The sequence below is a fragment of the Varanus komodoensis genome, unplaced genomic scaffold (assembly GCF_004798865.1).
Source record: "Varanus komodoensis strain SLA01 unplaced genomic scaffold, ASM479886v1 scaffold10, whole genome shotgun sequence".
In the NCBI taxonomy this organism is placed as follows: Eukaryota; Metazoa; Chordata; class Lepidosauria; order Squamata; family Varanidae; genus Varanus; species Varanus komodoensis.
In genome coordinates, this window is record NW_025335269.1 from 931298 (window position 1) to 951231 (window position 19934).

At 43.8% G+C, this 19934-nt stretch overlaps 1 protein-coding gene across 6 annotated transcripts in view; it reads left to right on the top strand.

The window, feature by feature from the left end:
• MOCOS (molybdenum cofactor sulfurase) overlaps nucleotides 1-19934 on the top strand; it is a 194708-nt gene that overhangs the window by 121905 nt on the left and 52869 nt on the right. For 5 of the 6 annotated variants that reach the window (XM_044452221.1, XM_044452210.1, XM_044452231.1 and 2 more), the window contains 2 exons: nucleotides 1724-1840; nucleotides 3536-3976. The exons of the other annotated variant lie outside the window; for it this stretch is intronic. In XM_044452221.1, coding sequence (XP_044308156.1) covers nucleotides 1724-1840; nucleotides 3536-3976 — 558 coding nt within the window. The remainder of the gene's footprint in view (nucleotides 1-1723; nucleotides 1841-3535; nucleotides 3977-19934) is intronic. 6 annotated transcript variants of the gene reach the window in all.

Below are 19934 nucleotides of genomic sequence, written 5' to 3' on the forward strand. Positions count from 1 at the left end.
GTTTTTCAGAGTGAACTTCATAGTACTCTAAAATGTCCAGTATGGTCCTTAGATTATCTCTAATTTGCCTTTTAGGCAAAAAGCCATTTTGATCCGTATATATAAACTCAATTAATTTTTTTTCAATCATTCTGCCATTACTGAAGCAAAACTTTTATAATCCACATTTCAAAGTGATATTGGTCTATAATTTTGAATTTGTGTAAAGTCTGTGTCTTCTTTCGGTATCAAAGTGATTTTCACCTCCATCCATGTATTCGGGATTTTAGCTTCAAATAGAACTGCATTACATATATCCTTAAATGAATTATTTAAAATTTCTTCAAAACATTTATAGTATTCTGCCAGTAATCCATCAGGGCTGGGAGTTTTATCATTTTTCTGTCTTTCAATCACTTTGCTTATCTGTATCGTTGTTATCTCCTCATTTAACATTTTTTTAAAGTTCTCTGGAAGTTTGGTAGGTTTTCCTTTCATATATATTCTTGAATGTTCTCAGCTGGTACGTCTTTAGCTTGGTATAATTCTGTAAAGAACTTTTCCGCTATTTATTGTTGCATTTTGTACATGTAAATGTCCTTCATCATCTTTCAACTTAAGAATTAATCTTTTTTCTCTTTCTTTCTTTAACTTGTAGGTTAGCCGTCTTCCTGGTTTATTAGCATTTTTATTTTTTAAATGCCCTGCTTCATTTTGTACTCCAAGGCCAAACTTTCCTGTTATTCCGGTTATCTTTTGGCTTCCAATCCCCCATGATGATAAGGACATCATTTTTTGGTGTTATTTCTACATAGTGTTGTAGGCCTTCATAGAACCGGTCAACTTCAGCATCAGTGGTTGGGGCATAGACTTGGACTACTGTGATGGTGAATGGTATGACTTGGACTCAAACTAAGATCATTCTGTCATTTTGGAGATTGTATCCCAGTACTGCTTTTCCTACTCTTTTACTGACCATGATGGCTACTCCCTTTCTTCTGAGGGACTCTTGCCTGCAGTAGTATACCTGATGGTCATCTGAATTAAATTCACCCATTTCTGTCCATTTTAGTTCACTTATTCCCAAAATGTCGATGTTCAGTTTTGTCATCTCATGTTTGACCACATCCAGCTTATGTTGATTCATAGATTTTATATTCCAGGTTCCTATGTAGTATAGTTCTTTACAGCATTGGACTTTCCTTTCACCACCAGATACATCCGCAACTGAGTGTCCTTTCGGCTTTGACCCAGTCGCTTCATTCTTTCTAGTGCTACTAGTAATAGCCCTCCGCTCTTCTCCAGTAGCACATTGGACACCTTCTGACCTGAGGGGCTCATCTTCTAGTGTCTTATCTCTTTCTCCTTTAGAACTGTCCATGGGGTTTTCATGGCAAGGATACTGGAGTGGATCTGACCTTTTGTCAGAGCTCTGTGCTATGACCTGACCATCTTGGGTGCCCCTGCACGACATAGCTCATAGCTTCATTGAGCTACGCAAGCCCCTTCGGCAAGGCAGTGATCCCTGAAGAGGAAATCCCCATTAGGATATGCAATTTTATAGTAAAATATTACATTAATTTGTTTTTTTCTGATGTAGTTATTTTTCCATGCAACAATAGTTAAATTCATAAGTACCAGTTTAGGGTGGCTGTGAGGGGGATCCTTAATGTATACGTAGTATATTATGTATAGTATAGTCAATGTTCACAATTGTCTTTTTTGGTCCTGCTGAAATCACAAGGTAGACAAGTTGGCTGGACTCTACAACATCCACATGCGCACAGGCTGTTTCTGTAACACTGGAGCTTGTCTGCAGCATTTGGGGATTAGCTGTGAAGATGTCAAAAAGAACCTCCAGGTAGGGATGTGTGGTCCATTGTTGCTGTCAACTTAGGGGTGCAATAATATTCAATCTTCCCGTTATTTCCTATTAATTCCCAACAAAGTCCACATAATAGTTTTACTTAAGTTCATTCTCCTTCTCCCACACTGCCAAAGATTTTCATTCTAATGTGTAATGCCATCTTCAGTTTTACGTACAGGGCAATATTTACGCTGGTAGAATTGATTTAAATTAGGGATTTATATCATCAATGAAAAAGGGTGAGTTTAAATCTATAAAGAGAACAAACCTGTGGCTCTTAGACAGTGTCTGGGGAGCTATGGGATACTTAACATTTCCAGATCTGAGATCAGAGAGAGAGGTCTGACTTTGAAGCTGGGAATCCACACTCTGTTTCACCCTCCACCCACTCCACTGCTGACATAGAACTGTAACAACTGCCTCTCTAAGGAGAGAGCACAAATTCAAAGAGGGTGACAAGGGACTGGTTTCAGTAGTTTGGGAAGGGAGGAACCAGGCCAGTATGCAAGGTATCTTGCCAATTCCCTAGCTTCCTATTCTTCCCATCTAAAATGCCCCCCTAGATGGCCAAAACTGGCAGTGTAGCGAGAATGCATAGGAAGATGGAGGTGGGGTGGAGGGCAGGGGCAAGTTCACTTTTGCTGTTCCTCCCTGGATAACTGTAAGTCTGAGTTTGAAGGTTTACTACTATCAGGATAGGATTGCTCCCTAAATTGTGTTAAATAGGATATTATTTACATTGTTTCATTCTTGAAACTAGGCAAAATAGACAAGGAACCAATGAAGTTTATATATTCATACTTGAGTGAAATGATTAAATAAGAACAGAGATAGAAACTAGAGCTTCATTATTTATTTATTTATTTATTATTTAATTTAAAGCTGCTCTATACAGTCCTCTTACCAAATAGTCTCAGGATGGTTTTACAATAAAACAAAGTAAAGCACAGCATCACTTCTATACAGTAAAACCTCAATTAAAATACTGGGAATTTAAAGCAATTTAAACTTTAAAATACTGGGAAAATAAAAAGGTTTTAGCCTGGTGCTGAAAAGAATAAAGTGTCGGCACCAGGCACACCTCTCTGAGGAATTTATTCCATAACTGGGGCACCACCACAGAGAAGGCCCTTCTCTGAGTAGCCACTCTCTTAATCTTCAAAGAGGGCTCCCAAAAAAGGACCTCTGACCCAGATAATTGATTATTATTAATTTGTTTGGAAAATGTATAATCCATTTTCATTTTAAGGAGTGCAAAGTTAAAACAAAAAGAATGTAGAAAAAGAAAACCAGTGCCTTAAAGTCAAAACAGCACTCAGTTTTCGAATAGGCAACAACAGGAACGCACAATAATCTTCAAGTACTTGATGAAATATACAGAATTTCAGTTCAGTGAAGATGGTTCCAAGTGGGTCTCTCTTGGAAACCAACCACGAAAAGGGGAATCCTAAAGAGTTGACTTTTTGAATAACCAGGAGTATGACTTGGAAGGAAGTGACATAAAATCCTGGTTAATTTCTATTCTGAGGGAGAGTAACTGGAGAGATTGCTCTGCCCACAAAAGGTGGCTCTACCTTGGGGCATTCAGTCTGACTGTAAAAATAGCTAAATATTTTGTATTTTAACTGCATAAGGAAAAGTAGTCATATCACCTTATATGTGTGTGTATATTTTTTTGTCCCTAACTAGGCTGGTCACGTCTGTGGAGATGACATTGACGTAATTAATGGAAACCCCACTGGCTCTGTGAGAATCTCTTTTGGCTATATGTCAACATTTGAAGATGCACAGACCTTTCTAAAATTCATTATAGCCACCAGACTCTCTGGCTGCAATGTGGTTAAATGTCCATCTCAAAAAGAGTCCATAGCACCTCCCAGAGAGAAGGACTACACTTGTGACCACCGTTCAGATGAACTTCCTCTCAAAAGGGTCACTAAGGATTCTCAGTTCAGTGTCCATTCTGCTTCAGTGACAATACCGGTCAATCTACAGCCAACTGAGAGACAACCAGAAAGGGCCATACCTGAAGTTTTGAGGGATTCAGCAGAAGCACTGCCAAGTAGTAGAAGACCTATCACTCTCACCAACATTTATATATATCCAATCAAATCGTGTGCTGCATTTGAGGTAAACTATTTCTGTGATCTTTTAAAAGATGTGTTTGTTTTGATCAAGTCTGTTGAAGTTATAGATTCAACACACTATATTTCATAGGTGTTTTATGTTGTGCCCAGTCCTCTCTTTAGTTGGAGAGGGGTTGCTGGCTTCAGGTGGCAGTTTTGGAGATACCATTTAAAATACAGGTCAGTCATAAGTGATGGAGAAAAACTATGCAGAATAAACAAATTAATGCTGTGTAATGTAGCATATGTAAGTTCCTCCTTGCTCATTTCCTTTCTAAGCAAACCATCTTGGGTGTTGCACCTTTTCTCAGTGGGAAGTTGTTTCTTGACCATTCTAGTTGCCATTTTCTCTCATTTTTCCAGCTCCACAATATTTTTCTTTAGATGCGGCTACTAGAGCTGTACATATTATTCAAAGTGCAATTTGTATAAGGACAATATGATGTTGGCAGTTCACAGGACTTGCATACTGCATCAACATTTTCATTGAACTACCTGCTAATCTTTTTTAAAATTCTTGGCCAGTCACTGCTAGTTTGGATCCCATCAGCTTATACTTGGAATTGGGATTTTTTGACCCAAAGTAGATTACTTGCTTACCTTGAACCACACTGCCATCTTGATACTCATTCTCTCAGTTTGGAGAGCCTCAATGTCTGATTTGGTTTTAACCACCCTAAATAGTTTGGTGTCATTGGCAAACTTGGCTGCTCACTTGTAATTCCAGGTAATTTATGGATATGTTGAAAAGCACAGGTTCCAATACAGATTCCTGTGGGATTCCACAGTTTACATGCCTTCATTGAGAGAATTTATCTTTTATTCACTCTCTCTGCTTGTTGTTCTTTAGCCAGTTACAGTTCCATAAAAGGACCGTCCTCTTTACACAATTACTGGTTCATAAGAGAATCTCCAGTTTAATTCTCTGATTGTTAAGTTGGGTGAAGAATCATTAGTGAGGGACTTCGATTTCCAGACCCCCTTCAGATCCCTTTTTAAAAATAGGTGTTGCATTGGCCATTCTCCAGTCCTATGGTACAGAGGCTGATCTTGGGGACAAGCTGCATGTTTTTGTAAGAAGACATGCTATATATCTTTTGTCAGCAATTTTATGTTTGAGTTCATGTTTATGTTTAAGCATGATAGGATGGATACTATCTGATCCCAGTGATTTATTAGTTTTCATTTTGTCAATAAGGCTGAAAATAGCATCTTTTGTCATCAGCATTTGATACAGATTCTCAGACTCCCTTCATTTCAAGCATGGGGCATTTGTCTTGCATCTGGTGCACTGAAGGCAGATGAAAAGAATTAATTCCATTTCTCCACAATTGTCTTATCCTGTTTCACTACTCCTTTAACTCCATTGTCGTCCAATAGTGCAGCTGTTTCCCTAGCTTGTTTCTTGCTTCTAGTATATTTAAAGGATTCTTTATTGTTGCCCTTGATGTTGTTAGCAATATGTCTCTCAAAATTACTTTCACATCCCTTATTGTGTCCTGGCATGACTTTTGTGCAAGCTTGTGTTCTTCGTCATGGCCTCTGTGCATTACACATATTGGTGCTGTGCCTGTGCAGTGTCTGTAGCCAGGAAGATTTGAAAGCTTAACGGTTTTGGTGGGAGCTCAGCACCCTTCCCCCACCATAGTATAAGAAGCTGGAGTGCCTGCCATTTTCCCAGTCTTCTTGCGACCGCTGTTTGCTGTGCCTCAAGCCTTTTGTCTCTCAGTCTGTAGCTATGTTGTTGTATCTCAATTCCTTTTTGACTGTTGTTCTTTCTATCTTAGCTTTCTTGTTAAGATTTCCAAGTTATTTACCCTCCCTGTTAGAAGTTTTTCTAATCCCCCGTTTTTCCCTTTTCCCCAAATATATATCTATATATATAGAAATATATGTTTCTATATATATTAGAAATATTGGGGAAATATATATATCTATATCTATCTATATATGTTTTCTCTTCTATCATTTCTCGACTTTACTGTCTTCTCTTTTCTCTCGATGGCTCAGCATGCTGCTTTCCGCAAGTGTTCCCAGTGTGGGGCTAAGATGTCCCCCACTGATCTGCATGATCTGTGCCTTCTCTGCCTTGAGGAAGGTCACAGAACCAATAAGTGTGGCCATTGTCAGGCCTTCACCAAGCAGGCGGGGAAAGACCGAGAGAACCACCTGCGCAAACTTCTCTGGGACCAGGCTTTGGTCGCATCTGATCAACTTGCGACCCAGTCCGCTGTGCAGCCTTCCACCTCGGCTGCCCCTCTGCCTCGCCCATCGGCCGATGGAGCTACTCTGCTGGAGGTCAAATGCTCCTCTAAGTCTCCTCATAAACAAAAGGTGAAGAGGAAGCACAGTGGATCGGACAAGTCCTTGGCCCACAAGAAGGCCAAGAAGGACAGGGTGGACAAAACAGCCCAAAAGACCAAGAAAGCTGACCAACCGCAGCACCTTGATTCGGGATCATCCATCCCGTCGATCCCAACAGCGGTATCGCTACCGACACTGACTGGCCCAAGTCTCCAGCTGGCCATGCAGGTGACCCCACCAGGGTCCTCACAACAGATTGTCCCTTCGGCCCTGTCCTTGCCAGATCATTCGGAGGCCGCCATGCCAGGATCGATTTCTGATGGAGATCCGGGACTCTTCACAGATGACTCCTCCAATGGCATGCTCGCCTACTCCACAACCTTTGCCTGAGGTTTCTCCAAGGGCCTCACAGCAGGTGTGGCGGCAGCAGTGTTTCCGGCTGCGCTTCCAGAGATTGGGTGCAAGTGCCCTATGGGGCCTCCCATCACAAGCCCTGGGACAACTATGCACCCTATGGATATTACCCATCGGTACTCCAACGTACACTGTCTCCATTCCCAATGGACACTCCGTCAACATCTGTGGCAGTTCAGACCAGGCGCTCTTCCTTGCCAGCTGACTCCTCCTCAAGTCCTCCACTCCACTACGATTCGGAGTCAGAGGACTCAGATGCAGCGTCGTCTTCACCGGACGCAGTGATTACTATACAAGCTCCCAGCTCACCCGAGGAGTCATATTCGACGTTCAGGTGTGATTGGTTAGGTCACTGGAGACCGAGGCCCAGCACCGCTTCGATTCCAGTACCGATAATTTTTATAACATCGTGAAGAGGGAGCAATCTGCCGCCATCATTCTGCCACTCATTACGACGCTTCGTCAAGCGATGATGGAGTCATGTAAGTTCCCCAACCAGCCACAACCGACTTCACGGCAATACGAATCCATGTATCGAGTTCAGGAGCAAGACATCCCATTCTTCCTGTGCCATCAGAAACCAAACTCGATCGTTGTGGAGTTGTCTCAGGGTTGCGAGTCGAGAGAACTCTCCACTCCTTGTGACAAGGAAGGGTGAAAAATCGACATGGCGGCTTGTTATATCTATGCCGCTACAGGTCTCAGGCTCTGGATTTCCAACTATGAGGTGACGCTGGCCTGCTACCAGTATTTCCTTATGCAGAAACTGGAAAACATCACAGTGTCGCTTCCGGAGCAGCAGAGGGACCTGGCTCACGTCTTCATCAGGGAGGTGATGCAGGTGGCAATTGAACACCTTTTGACAGTGAGACATCATGTTGACTGTGACTCAAGAGCTCTCGTTGGTGCTGTAGCCCTCTATCGCCATGCCTGGCTCCAGAACTGCAATTTCCTGGATGAGACCAAGCACCGGATCGAGAACATGCCCTTCGATGGCTTGGGGCTGTTCAATGCCAGGACGGACCACAAGTTCAAGACCATCCATTCATCTCGCGTCATGGCTTGTCTCATGGAAGTCCCAGCTTAGTCTAGGCGTAAGTGGTCCTGGTCTCGTACCTCTTACCGATACCAACCGTATTCTCAGTTCTCTGGCCGGCAGCAGTTCCAGCCGCGTCAGCAGCACTGTAAAAAACCAGTGCAGAGCTACCAACAGAGCCATCACTGCCCTGATTCCGACAAGTGCCAGCGTTGGCGGACCGAACAAACCTCTCCTCCACTCCTGAACCCACCCTCCCCTCTTCCTTTTAGGGATGGGCTTCAAAGTCGACTCCCCATCCGGGAGTCCATCACATCTGATCAGTGGGTTTTATCCATCTTGGAGCACAGATATAAAATCAAGTTTGATACTGTACCCCCATTGGGACTGATCCAATATACATCTCCGTCATCGGTCCTTAGAGACGTAGTTCAGCAGCTTCTTCGTAAAGGAGCAATTCGTCAACTCACACACTCAGAGGGGCTCCACAGATTCTATTCGAGATATTTTATGGTCCTGAAACAGGATGGTGGTCTTCACCTGATATTGGACTTATGTGACATCAACAAGTTTATCAGAACTAAAAAGTTCCGGATGACCACCCTTCAAAGCATCCTTCCGTTGCTCAGGAGAGAGGATTGGTTCACTTCTTTGGACTTAAAGGATGCTTACTTCCATATTAGCATCCACCCGTCGCATAGATGACTTCTTCGGTTTACATTCGGCTCCGACCTGTTTGAGTACAACATTTTACTGTTCAAACTGGCTACTGCTCCAAGGGTCTTCTCCAAATGTATGGCCCCTGTGTGTGCACACCTCCGGCTTCAGGGAATTCAAGTATACCCTTACCTCGATGACTGGTTGATCGTCTCCTTGTCTAGAGAAGGCCTTCTATCAGCGATCCAAACTACATGCTCCCTCCTGGATAGCTTGGGACTTTGTATTAATTATGAAAAATAGTGCCTTGTTCCTTCACAGATCATTGATTTCATCGGAGCCCATCTCAATTCCCTGACCACGAGAGCCTTCTTCCCTCAAGAACAAGAGAAGCTTTGCTCATGCATTCGATGAATCCACATGGACAGGACTGTTCCTGCTCTGTCAATACAGAAGCTCCTTGGACACATGGCCTCCAGGGTCTCCGTGGTCCCACACACCAGGCTACGGATAAGACCCTTACAGCTCTGGTTGAATGGCCTCTTCCACCCACAGCGAGACTCACCACACCGACCTCTTCATCTCCCAGCCTCCATTCTTCGGACTCTGTCATGGTGGACGGTACAAAATAATCTGTCTGTCGGAATTCCGTTCCGTCCACCTCATCCGGTATTGACTCTGTTCATGGATGCCTCCCTCACAGGTTGGGGAGCTCTGTGTGTGTTGTGCCTAACGACTCAGAGGAATAAGATAACAAGAAGCTCCCACGTAAGAAAACAAGAAGTTCCCAGCAAGAGTAAGGCCTTAGAGCAAGAAGATTCCTACTTGGTGCCCATGGCACAAACGCGCCCCCCCCCCCACCACCACCTGACTTTGACAAAGTTTTTCTTCAGACAGAACACCACAGCATTCTTCAGGGAGATAACGCTGCTGAGCAACTTGTGGGACAGCCCATTGCCATGGAGAATGCCCAGCTGAGGAGAAAACTTAAGCATTTGAGCCAATTAGAAGAGAGGCAAAGTCAAAGAAGGTGGGAGAGGAGTTTATCTAGCCCTTGTGGGGAGGGGCGTTCCTGTCGGGTGAAGAGTGCATCATAAATCTGAGATAGGTCAGAAAGGAGGGGGCAACTGCTTTACTTAGAACTGCCATTAACAGCTCCTGTATTATTCATTGCCTGCGTATCTTTGAAATTGTTTAGAATAAAAGGCTTTAAACCTTTATTGCCTGTTTCTGTGTAATTAAGAAGAATGCTCTGGCCTCACAACAGCGTGCTGGTCTTCGCACTTAGGGCACTTGGAACTATCATGAGACTCCCAGACATATCAACTGTCTAGAACTCCTGGCAGTCTTCAAGGCCCTTCGGTCATTTGAGAATACCCTTTGGGCCCAAGTCATTCAAGGTGCTTCCAACAACATTGTGACTGTTTTTTATATCAACAAACAGGGCGGAACAAAGTCTGCCTCCCTCGCTCATCTAGTGTTGAGACTTTGGGACTGGTGCATTCCGAGAGGAATTACCCTTCTTGCCGTTCACCTCGCCAGTGCCGACAAGTGCAGACGCCCTCCGCAGACAGATGTTGACGGCCCACGAATGGGAGTTAAACCATCAAGTCTGTCATCATCTTTTCCAGACATGGGGCCCTCCAAATATAGATCTATTTGCCACACACATGGATGCGGTCTGTAGGACTTACTGCTCCCGAGCGGGTATCAGTCCTGGCTTGATGGGGGACACTCTGATGATTCCATGGATGAACACATTCTTCTACATGTTCCCCTCAATACTGCTCATTATGAGAACTCTTGCCAAGATTACTCTCAACAAGGCCCGGGGAATTCTCAGCACTCCCTGGTGGTCTTGCCAACCATGGTTCCCTGCCATTCTCCACCTGCAAACAACACTTTCCAGCAACTGCCTCGTATACCTCACCTTATAACTCAGCAGGACAGAGTAGTGCAGCACCTGGACCTTCACCCACTCAATCTGACAGCCTGGCTCATCCGATAGGTCCTACTACCTCTTCGGCACTGACAGTACTGTCGGATTCGACGCCAACCTGGTGGCGCTCTGCTGCAGCTGCTTCTTCCTCCTCGATACCGATAACTGCTTCGTTGGACCCCAACGCTCTGCATCCTGATATTCAGTTCATTCTCCAGTCTGCACTAAGACTACAACTCACCGCTCATATGCAGTTAAATGGAGGCGTTTTACATCTTTTGCTGAAACCAACCATTTCACTGTCAATTCCGCTTCTGTTGAGAACATCCTCCAATTTCTGTTATCTTTACCTCAGACTGGACTTAAATCTTCATCAATAAAGGTTTACATTGCAGCGGTTTCTCACTACTGTGGCCAAGTAGCCAGCTCATTGTTATTCTCTAACGTCCTTATCCATCGCTTCCTTAGAGGCTTGCAGAATCTTCAGCCACCAGTTAGATCAGTTGTCCTGACATGGAGCCTTTCCGTTGTCCTTCAAGCACTTACTAAACCTCCTTTCGAGCCCTTAGCAGCTACCGACCTACGTCTCTTGTCATGGAAGACTGCCTTTCTGGTTGCAGTCACATCGGCTAGAAGGGCCAGTGAACTCTGCGCTCTTCATATAGATCCTCCTTACCTCAACTTTCATAAGGAGAAAGTCATTCTACATACTGACCCTGTGTTTCTTTCAAAGGTTGTGTCACCATTCCATGTCAATCAGGACATTGTCTTACCGGCATTCTTTCCTACACCGTCTACTCCAGTAGAGCACTTGCTACACTCTCTCGATGTTCGTCGCTGCTTAGCCTTTTACAGATCTCGTACAGAACCTTTTCATAACACAAGACGTCTATTCATCAAGTATTCCGAACATGACAAGGGATCCCCAATCAGGTCCCAAAGACTTTCTAAGTGGATTGTTCAAACCATTGAACTAGCCTATCAATTTTCTAAGTTAGAGTTGCCTGTCATGCCCAGAGGCCATTCTATAAGGACTGTCGTGGCTTCCTCTGTTTTTTCCACTGGCATTCTGCTTCATGACATTTGCAAGGTGGCCACATGGACAACCCCTTGCATATTTGCCAGATATTATTGTCTTGATCTCCGTGCCAAACAAGATTGCTCTTTTGGTCACGCAGTCCTCTCTTCTGTTCTTCAATGACAACACCATCCCGCCTCTGGGTTTGGTAAGCTTGCTAATCACCCATACAGTATATCACAGACGTGAGTACACCCCTCACATTTTGTAAATATTATATTATATCTTTTCATGTGACAACCCTGAAGAAATGACACTTTGCTACAATGTAAAGCAGTGAGTATACAGCTTGTATAACTGTGTAAATTTGCTGTCCCCTCAAAATAACTCAATACACAGCCATTAATGTCTAAACTGCTGGCAACAAAAGTGAGTACACCCCTAAGTGAAACTGTCCAAATTGGGCATTATTAGCTGTTTTCCCTCCCTGGTGTCATGTGACTCGTTAGTGTTACAAGGTCTCAGGTGTGAATGGGGAGCAGGTGTGTTAAATTTGGTGTTATCGCTCTCAATCTCTCATACTGGTCACTGGATGTTCAACATGGCACCTCATGGCAAAGAACTCTCTGAGGATCTGAAAAAAAGTATGATTGCTCTACATAAAGATGGCCTAGGCTATAAGAAGATTGCCAAGACCCTGAAACTGAGCTGCAGCACAGTGGGCAAGACCATACAGCAGTTTAACAGGACAGGTTCCACTCAGAACAGGCCTTGCCATGGTCGACCGAAGAAGTTGAGTGCACGTGCTCAGCGTCACATCCAGAGGTTGGCTTTGGGAAATAGACGTATGAGTGCTGCCAGCATTGCTGCAGAGTTTGAAGGGGTGGTGGATCAGCCTGTCAGTGCTCAGACCATACGCCACACACTGCATCAAATTGGTCTGCAGGGCTGTCGTCCCAAAAGGAAGCCTCTTCTAAAGATGATGCACAAGAAAGCCTGCACACAGTTTGCTGAAGACAAGCAGACTAAGGACATGAATTAGTGGAACCATGTCCTGTGGTCTGATGAGACCAAGATAAAATTATTTGGTTCAGATGGTGTCAAGCGTGTGTGGCGACAACCGGATGAGGAGTACAAAGACAGGTGTGTCTTGCCTACAGTCAAGCATGGTGGTGGGAGTGTCATGGTCTGGGGCTGCATGAGTGCTGCCGACACTGGGGAGCTACAGTTCATTGAGGGAACCATGAATGCCAACATGTACTGTGACATACTGAAGCAGAGCAATGATCCTCTCCCTTTGGAGACTGGGCTGCAGGGCAGTATTCCAACATGATAACAACCCAAACACACCTCCAAGACGACCGCTGCCTTGCTAAAGAAGCTGAGGGTAAAGGTGATGGACTGGCCAAGCATGTCTCCAGACCTAAACCCTATCGAGCACCTGTGGGGCATCCTGAAATGGAAGGTGGAGGAGTGCAAGGTCTCTTAACATCCACCAGCTCCATGATGTCGTCATGAAGGAGTGGAAGAGGACTCTAGTGGCAACCTGTGAAACTCTGGTGAACTCCATGCTGAAGTGGGTTAAGGCAGTGCTGGAAAATAATGGTGGCCACACAAAATATTGACACTTTGAGCCCAATATGGACAGTTTCACTTATACCAGTGAAACTTATTTTTACCAGTTCTTCGTTTTAGAGAAATTTCTGCTTTTGAAGTCAGATGTGACTGTGTCAGATTTCTTTGGCAAATTTCCTCTTAAATATATATATTAAATCCTATAACATTGTGGCTGCAATGTTTCCAATATAGAAACATAGAAACAGAGTGAGTCAGAAGGGGTCTCCCGGGCCATCTAGTCTGACCTCCGGCACCAGCCGGCTCCGCTCATGACATGCCCACCATGTGGACATCCAGCCTATATGTTCAGCAGTATTTACAGCATATACTAGGTCCTACCAACTCTACCTAGAATTAAATCCAGGGTTGTCTCTCCTCTGGTTGATTCCATGACCAGAGTTGGTTGGGCACAGTTATTTAGGACAATGAGAAATTTAACCTTTCTGTCTTGACTGGAGCCTGAATTTATGCAACCAGGGTGGGGGTAATTGGAGTCACCTGTTATTATAACACTTCTTAATTTTGAGACCTACCTGCTTTCATTTTCCATCTCAAGATCACTCTGAACATTCTGCTCTGGGGAACAATAGCATGTTTCTAGTAATGGATTGGTTTTGGAGTCAGATACCCTCACTCACAGTGCTTTAGTGGAAGAATCTGCCCCTTCTGGTTTTCTATCTGCTGGACATCACATCCTTTTTGACATATAGAACACCTCCTACAGTATGCCCTTCCTAGTTCTCCTTAAAATCAGACACTCAGATTCTCTTTGTCTCAAGGGCTATCTCTCCCCAGATGTTTATGACATGCACCTTCTGTTTTGGCACTTAGGCCTCTTGATTGGCTGTTTGTTTGTTTCATTGTTACACTGCCCAAAAGCCAAAAGGCACTCTGGGTGGTTTACAAAGTTAAAAAGAGCATATAAACAAAGTAACAGAAGAACCATATCACAATAAAAGGCAGAGCAGTAAGCCAATAAAACAACAGTAGCAACAAACACACAGTGACTATAATCAAATTGGCACACAGGCACAGCAGTAATATATGATAAAATGATATTAAAACTAAAAAGATTAACTATTAAAATATCTGGAGAATAAAAAGGTTTTCACCTGGCTGTTATGCTTCATCATATACTTATCTCCTTCCCTTCTGCAAATAAGCAATCAGAATTTTTTCATTTCCAACCCCAAGGGATGATTTAACCTGAGACAGACGCTTCTCAGCTTCTATTGGTTTTCCCCCAGAGGTCATTTAGAAGCTGTTCTGTACACTTTTTATTTTATTTTGAGCCATCAGTCTATTTCCATTCAGGTTCAAGTTGAGCCTGCCCCTCTAGTATAGGCCCAGCTTATCCCAAATTGTTCTCCAGTTCCTAACAAATCTGAATGCTCCTCCCTGTACCACCATCTTATTCATGCATTGAGACTCCTCAGCATTGCCTGTCTAGCCAGCACTGCTTGTAAAACAGGTAGTATTTCACAGGAAGCCACCTTGGTGGTCTTGGATTTTAACTTTCTACCTGGCAATCTAAATTTGGCTTTTAGGACCTTATGAGTACATTTTCTCATGTCATTAGTGGCAACGTAAGCCATGACCACTGACTGCAACCCAGCACAGTCTACAAAACTAGTCTTCACAAGTATCTACAAGCTTCATACCTGGCGCACAACTTACCATCACAAACCCAGCTGTCTATGTGCCCAGTGATCAAATCTCTGACAGCCACAAGTCTCCTACCCTCACAGAAGGATATCCTTGGCATGAGAGAATATGTGCTCATTTTCTGAGGAATGGGTAACATCTAAGGGATCATTTCCCTCTTCCTCAGAATTACCCATTTCTTCCCTAAGACCTCCATTTTTTGATTGTGCAGGAACTATCACCCAGGGATTGGAGTGCCACTATTTGCTCCCTTAAGGTCTCATATACCAATTATCTCCTCCAGGTGAGCAACTTTGGCTTCAAGGGAATAAATTCATTCACTGAGAGCCAGGAGCTGATTACATCAAGCACCCATCCATGACCTTTGTCCAGTTTGCAGAGAGTCATACATTTGGCACTCTGTGCAATACACTAGATAGCCTCCACAACCATGCTAGCTTTCAACCTTCATAACTGAAGGGTGGTTGTTTTTAGGTGGTATTACTGATTTTTTTTTTCCTGGATAACTCTGCTTGTCTACCAGGAGAATTAAGTGGGGTTGCTGCTGCAGAGGAGAAATCCTCCTCATAAATTCCAATCCTAACTCCTCCTGACAGGAAAGGGTAGGAAAGCAATGGAGTAGTCCATCACTGCTCAAGGCTTCTCCTACATTATTGCATCTGTCACTGAACCAGTCTGGCCTACTTCCAAGAAAGGGAAGGTGGTAAGGCACTGTGGCTTCCAGAAAGTCTCCTGAGCACTTGCAAGACCTCCCACCCTTAATTTAACATCTCTCTGCACCTGTCTGGCAGGGAACCAGGAAGGGGAGGTTTTTAAGGCTCCCTCAGCACCTGTAAAACTTTTGCACATGTGACTGCAGAGTCTTTCCCATCTCCAGTATAGCTTCCCTTTTGAACAGGGGTTCTTGACAGGAGTGAACACCACCACCATGTTAGCCTCCCAGCCTGTTCATGCTTTCATTTTAAACAGTTCCCCCGCCCCTTTTGAAATCCAGTGTGACTGCATTAGACTTTTTTCCCAGTTATTTATTTAAAACATTTCTATGCCACCCCATCGCAACAAAGCCTCGGAGCGGTTCTCCACTTATTTCTTTTATTTCTTTTATTTATAGCATTTTTATGCCACCTCCATTGCAGATAGCCTTGGGGCGGCTTACAAAGAAGGTAAACAACATAGAATAACATTAAAAATTCAAAGCATCTCGGCAATAGTTTAAAACCAACAAATAAAAACAACAATTAACAATTAAAATATTGTTTAAATAAAAAGGTCTCGGCCTGGTGCCAAAAAACAAATAACGCTGGCACCAGGCGGACCTCTCTGGGGAGTGCATTCCATAGGTGGGGTGCCACCGCAGAGAATAGTTTGCATCTTAGTACTTTCTGCTCACTGTTCCCATTCAATCCAATGCAACTTACATCTTGCACCACTTCCTGCATTCTCTTTGGTATTCTTTTCTCTGTCACCTGAACTAGTTCTAAGGGATAGCTACGTAGGCTTTCTAGAATTTTTATGTCAATGTCAGGAGCTGCATATGCATTTTTTATCCTGCTTTATGTGAAGGTAAATGAAGTCCTCCTTCATGGATCACTGCCTTGTCATGGCGAAGGGGCTTGCGTAGCTCAATGAAACTATGAGCTATGCCATGCAGGGTCACCCAAGACGGACAGGTCATAGCAGAGAGCTCTGACAAAACATGATCCACTGGAGAAGGAAATGGCAACCCACTCCAGTATCTTTGCCATGAAAACCCCATGGACAGTACCAAAAAGCAAAAAGATATGATGCCGGAAGATGAGCCCCTCGGGTCGGAAGGTGTCCAATGTGCTACTGGGGAAGAGCAGAGGGCTATTACTAGTAGTGCCAGAAAGAATGAAGCGACTGGGTCAAAGCCGAAGGGACACTCAGTTTCTGATGTATCTGGTGGTGAAAGGAGAGTCGGATGCTGCAAAGATCTATACTCCATAGGAACCTGGAATATAAGATCCATGAATCAAGGCAAGCTGGATGTGGTCAAACAAGAGATGACAAGACTGAACATCGACATCTGAGGAATCAGTGAACTAAAATGGACAGGAATGGGTGAATTTAATTCAGGTGACCATCAGGTATACTGCTGTGGGCAAGAATCGCTCAGAAGAAATGGAGTAGCCTTCATAGTCAATAAAAGAGTAGGAAAAGCAGTTCTGGGATACAATCTCCAAAATGACAGAATGATCTCAGTTCGAATCCAAGAAAAACCATTCAAAATCACAATAGTCCAAGTCTATGCCCCAACCACTGGTGCTGAAGAGCCTGAAGTTGACCAGTTCGATGAAGGCCTACAACACCTCCTAGAATTAACACCAAGAAATGATGTCCTTATCATCATGGGGGATTGGAATGCTAAAGTAGGAAGCCAGAAGATAACTGGAATAACTGGCAAGTTTGGCCTTGGAGTACAAAATGAAGCAGGGCACAGGCTGGTAGAATTTTGTCAAGAGAATATGATGGTCATAGCAAACACTCTTTTCCAACACCCCAAGAGACGACTCTACACATGGACATCACCAGACGGTCAACGCAGAAATCATATTGACTATGTGCTCTGCAGCCAAAGATGGAGAAGCTCTATACAGTCAGTAAAAACTAGACCGGGAGCTGCCTGTTGCTCAGATCATGAGCTGCTTCTTGCTAAATTCAGGCTTAAGTGGAAGAAAGTAGGGAAAAGCACTAGGCCACTCAGGTATGACCTAAATCATATCCCTGATGAATATACAGTAGAGGTGACAAATAGATTTAAGGAATTAGATCTGATAGACAGAGTGCCTGAAGAACTATAGATGGAGGTTCGCAACATTGTACAAGAGGCAGCAACTAAAACCATCCCAATGAAAAAGAAATGCAAGAAAGCAAAATGGCTGTCTGAGGAAGCTTTACAAATAGCTGAGGAAAAAAGGGAAGCGAAAGGGAAGGGAGAAAGAGAAAGATACAGCCAGTTGAATGCAGAATTCCAGAGAATAGCTTGTAGAGATAAGAATGCCTTTTTAAATGAACAGTGCAAAGAAATAGAAGAAAACAACAGAATAGGAGAGACCAGAGATCTCTTCAAGAAAATTGGAGATATGAAGGGAACGTTTCATGCAAAGATGGGCATGATAAAGGCCCAAAATGGCTGGGACCTAACAGAGGCAGAAGAGATTAAGAAGAGGTGGCAAGATTACACAGAGGAGCTATACAAGAAAGAGCTTAACATTCCTGATAACCATGTTGGGGTGGTCACTGACCTTGAGCCAGACATCCTAGAATGTGAAGTCAAATGGGCCTTAGGAAGTGTGAGCAACAACAAAGCTAGTGGAGGAGACAGTATTCCAGCTGAGCTATTCAAAATCTTAAAAGATGATGCAGTAAAAGTGCTACACTCAATATGCCAGCAAATTTGGAAAACTCAACAGTGGCCACAGGATTGGAAAAGGTCAGTTTACATTACGATCCCAAAGAAGGGCAATGCCAAAGAATGTTCAAACTACCGCACCATTGCACTCATTTCACATGCTAGCAAAGTGATGCTCAAAATCCTGCAAGCTAGGCTCCTGCAGTATGTGGACCGAGAACTACCAGAAGTACAGGCAGGATTTCGAAGAGGGAGAGGAACTAGAGATCGAATTGCCAACATATGCTGGATCATGGAGAAAGCTAGGGAGTTCCAGAAAAACATCTACTTCTGCTTCATTGACTATGCTAAAGCCTTTGATTGTGTGGATTACAACAAATTGTGGCAAGTTCTTAAAGAGATGGGAGTACCTGACCATCTTATTTGTCTCTTGAGAAACCTATATGTGGGTCAAGAAGCAACAGTGAGAACTGAACGTGGAACCACTGATTGGTTCAAAATTGAGAAAGGAGTTCGGCAAGGCTGTATACTGTCACCCTGTCTATTTAACTTATATGCAGAGCACATCATGAGAAAGGAGAAGCTAGATGAAACACCAGTTGAAATTAAGATTGCTGGGAGAAATACCAACAGCCTCAGATATGCAGATGATACCACTCTAATGGCAGAAAGTGAAGAGGAACTAAAGAGCCTCTTGATGCGGGTGGAGGAGGAGAGCGCAAAAGTTGGCTTGAAACTCAACATTAAGAAAACTAAGATCATGGCATCTGGTCCTCTCACTTCCTGGCAAATAGATGGGGAAGAAATGGAGGTAGTGACAGATTTTATTCTCCTGGGCTCCAAGATCACCGCAGACGGGGACTGCAGCCAAGAAATTAAAAGACGCTTGCTTCTGGGGAGGAAAGCTATGGCAATTCTAGATAGCATACTAAAAAGCAGAGACATCACCCTACCAACAAAAGTGCATATATTCAAGGCTATGGTTTTCCCAGTTGCAATGTATGGCTGTGAAAGCTGGACCATAAGGAAGGCTGAGCGCAAAAGGATTGAGGCCTTTGAATTTTGGTGCTGGAGGAGACTCCTGCGAGTCCCTTAAACCATAAGGCGATCAAATTGGTCAGTCCTAAAGGAGATCAACCCTGACTGCTCTTTAGAAGGCCAGATACTGAAGATGAAACTCAAATACTTTGGCCACCTAATGAGAAGGAAGGACTCCCTGGAGAAGAGTCTAATGCTGGGAACAATAGATGGCAAAAGAAAAAGGGGACAGCAGAGGATGAAGTGGCTAGATGGAGTCACTGAGGCAGCTGTTGTGAGCTTAGGTGGACTCCGGGAGATGGTGGAGGACAGGAAGGCCTGGAGGAGTGTTGTCCATGGGGTTGCAATGGGTTGGACACGACTTCACGACTAACAACAACAACAACAAATGAAGTCACCTATTAACAGAATATTTTTGCTCTGGATGTTTTAGCCAGGGTGTGATAAGTTGTTGTTGTTGTTATTACATTTTTATACTGCCCATAGCCAAAGCTCTCTAGGCAGTTGACAGCAATAATCATAGAATCATACACTCAACTCACCCATCCCATTTCTGCCCAGGCCTGACCCTGCTTAGCTTCCAAGATTAGGCAGGATCAGGCACTTCAGGCTACACGGAAGCTATATATCCCTGATGCTAAATTATTTTGGCACCCTTCTATTATCATAAGGAGAAACCCTGTGGAGAAGTCTGAGATTTAGAGATTCCAGGATTGCTTGACCCTGTTCCCTTTTTGATGTACGAAAAAAAACCTCCCACCCCATTCTTTTATGCCCACTGTACTTGTGTTTTTTAGAACAATGAATTCCAACTCCCCCATCTAGTTATTACTTAATCTTAAAACCCCCAGTACATACTAATACAGTAATCAGCATGCTTGTATGCTCTGGCATGACATGG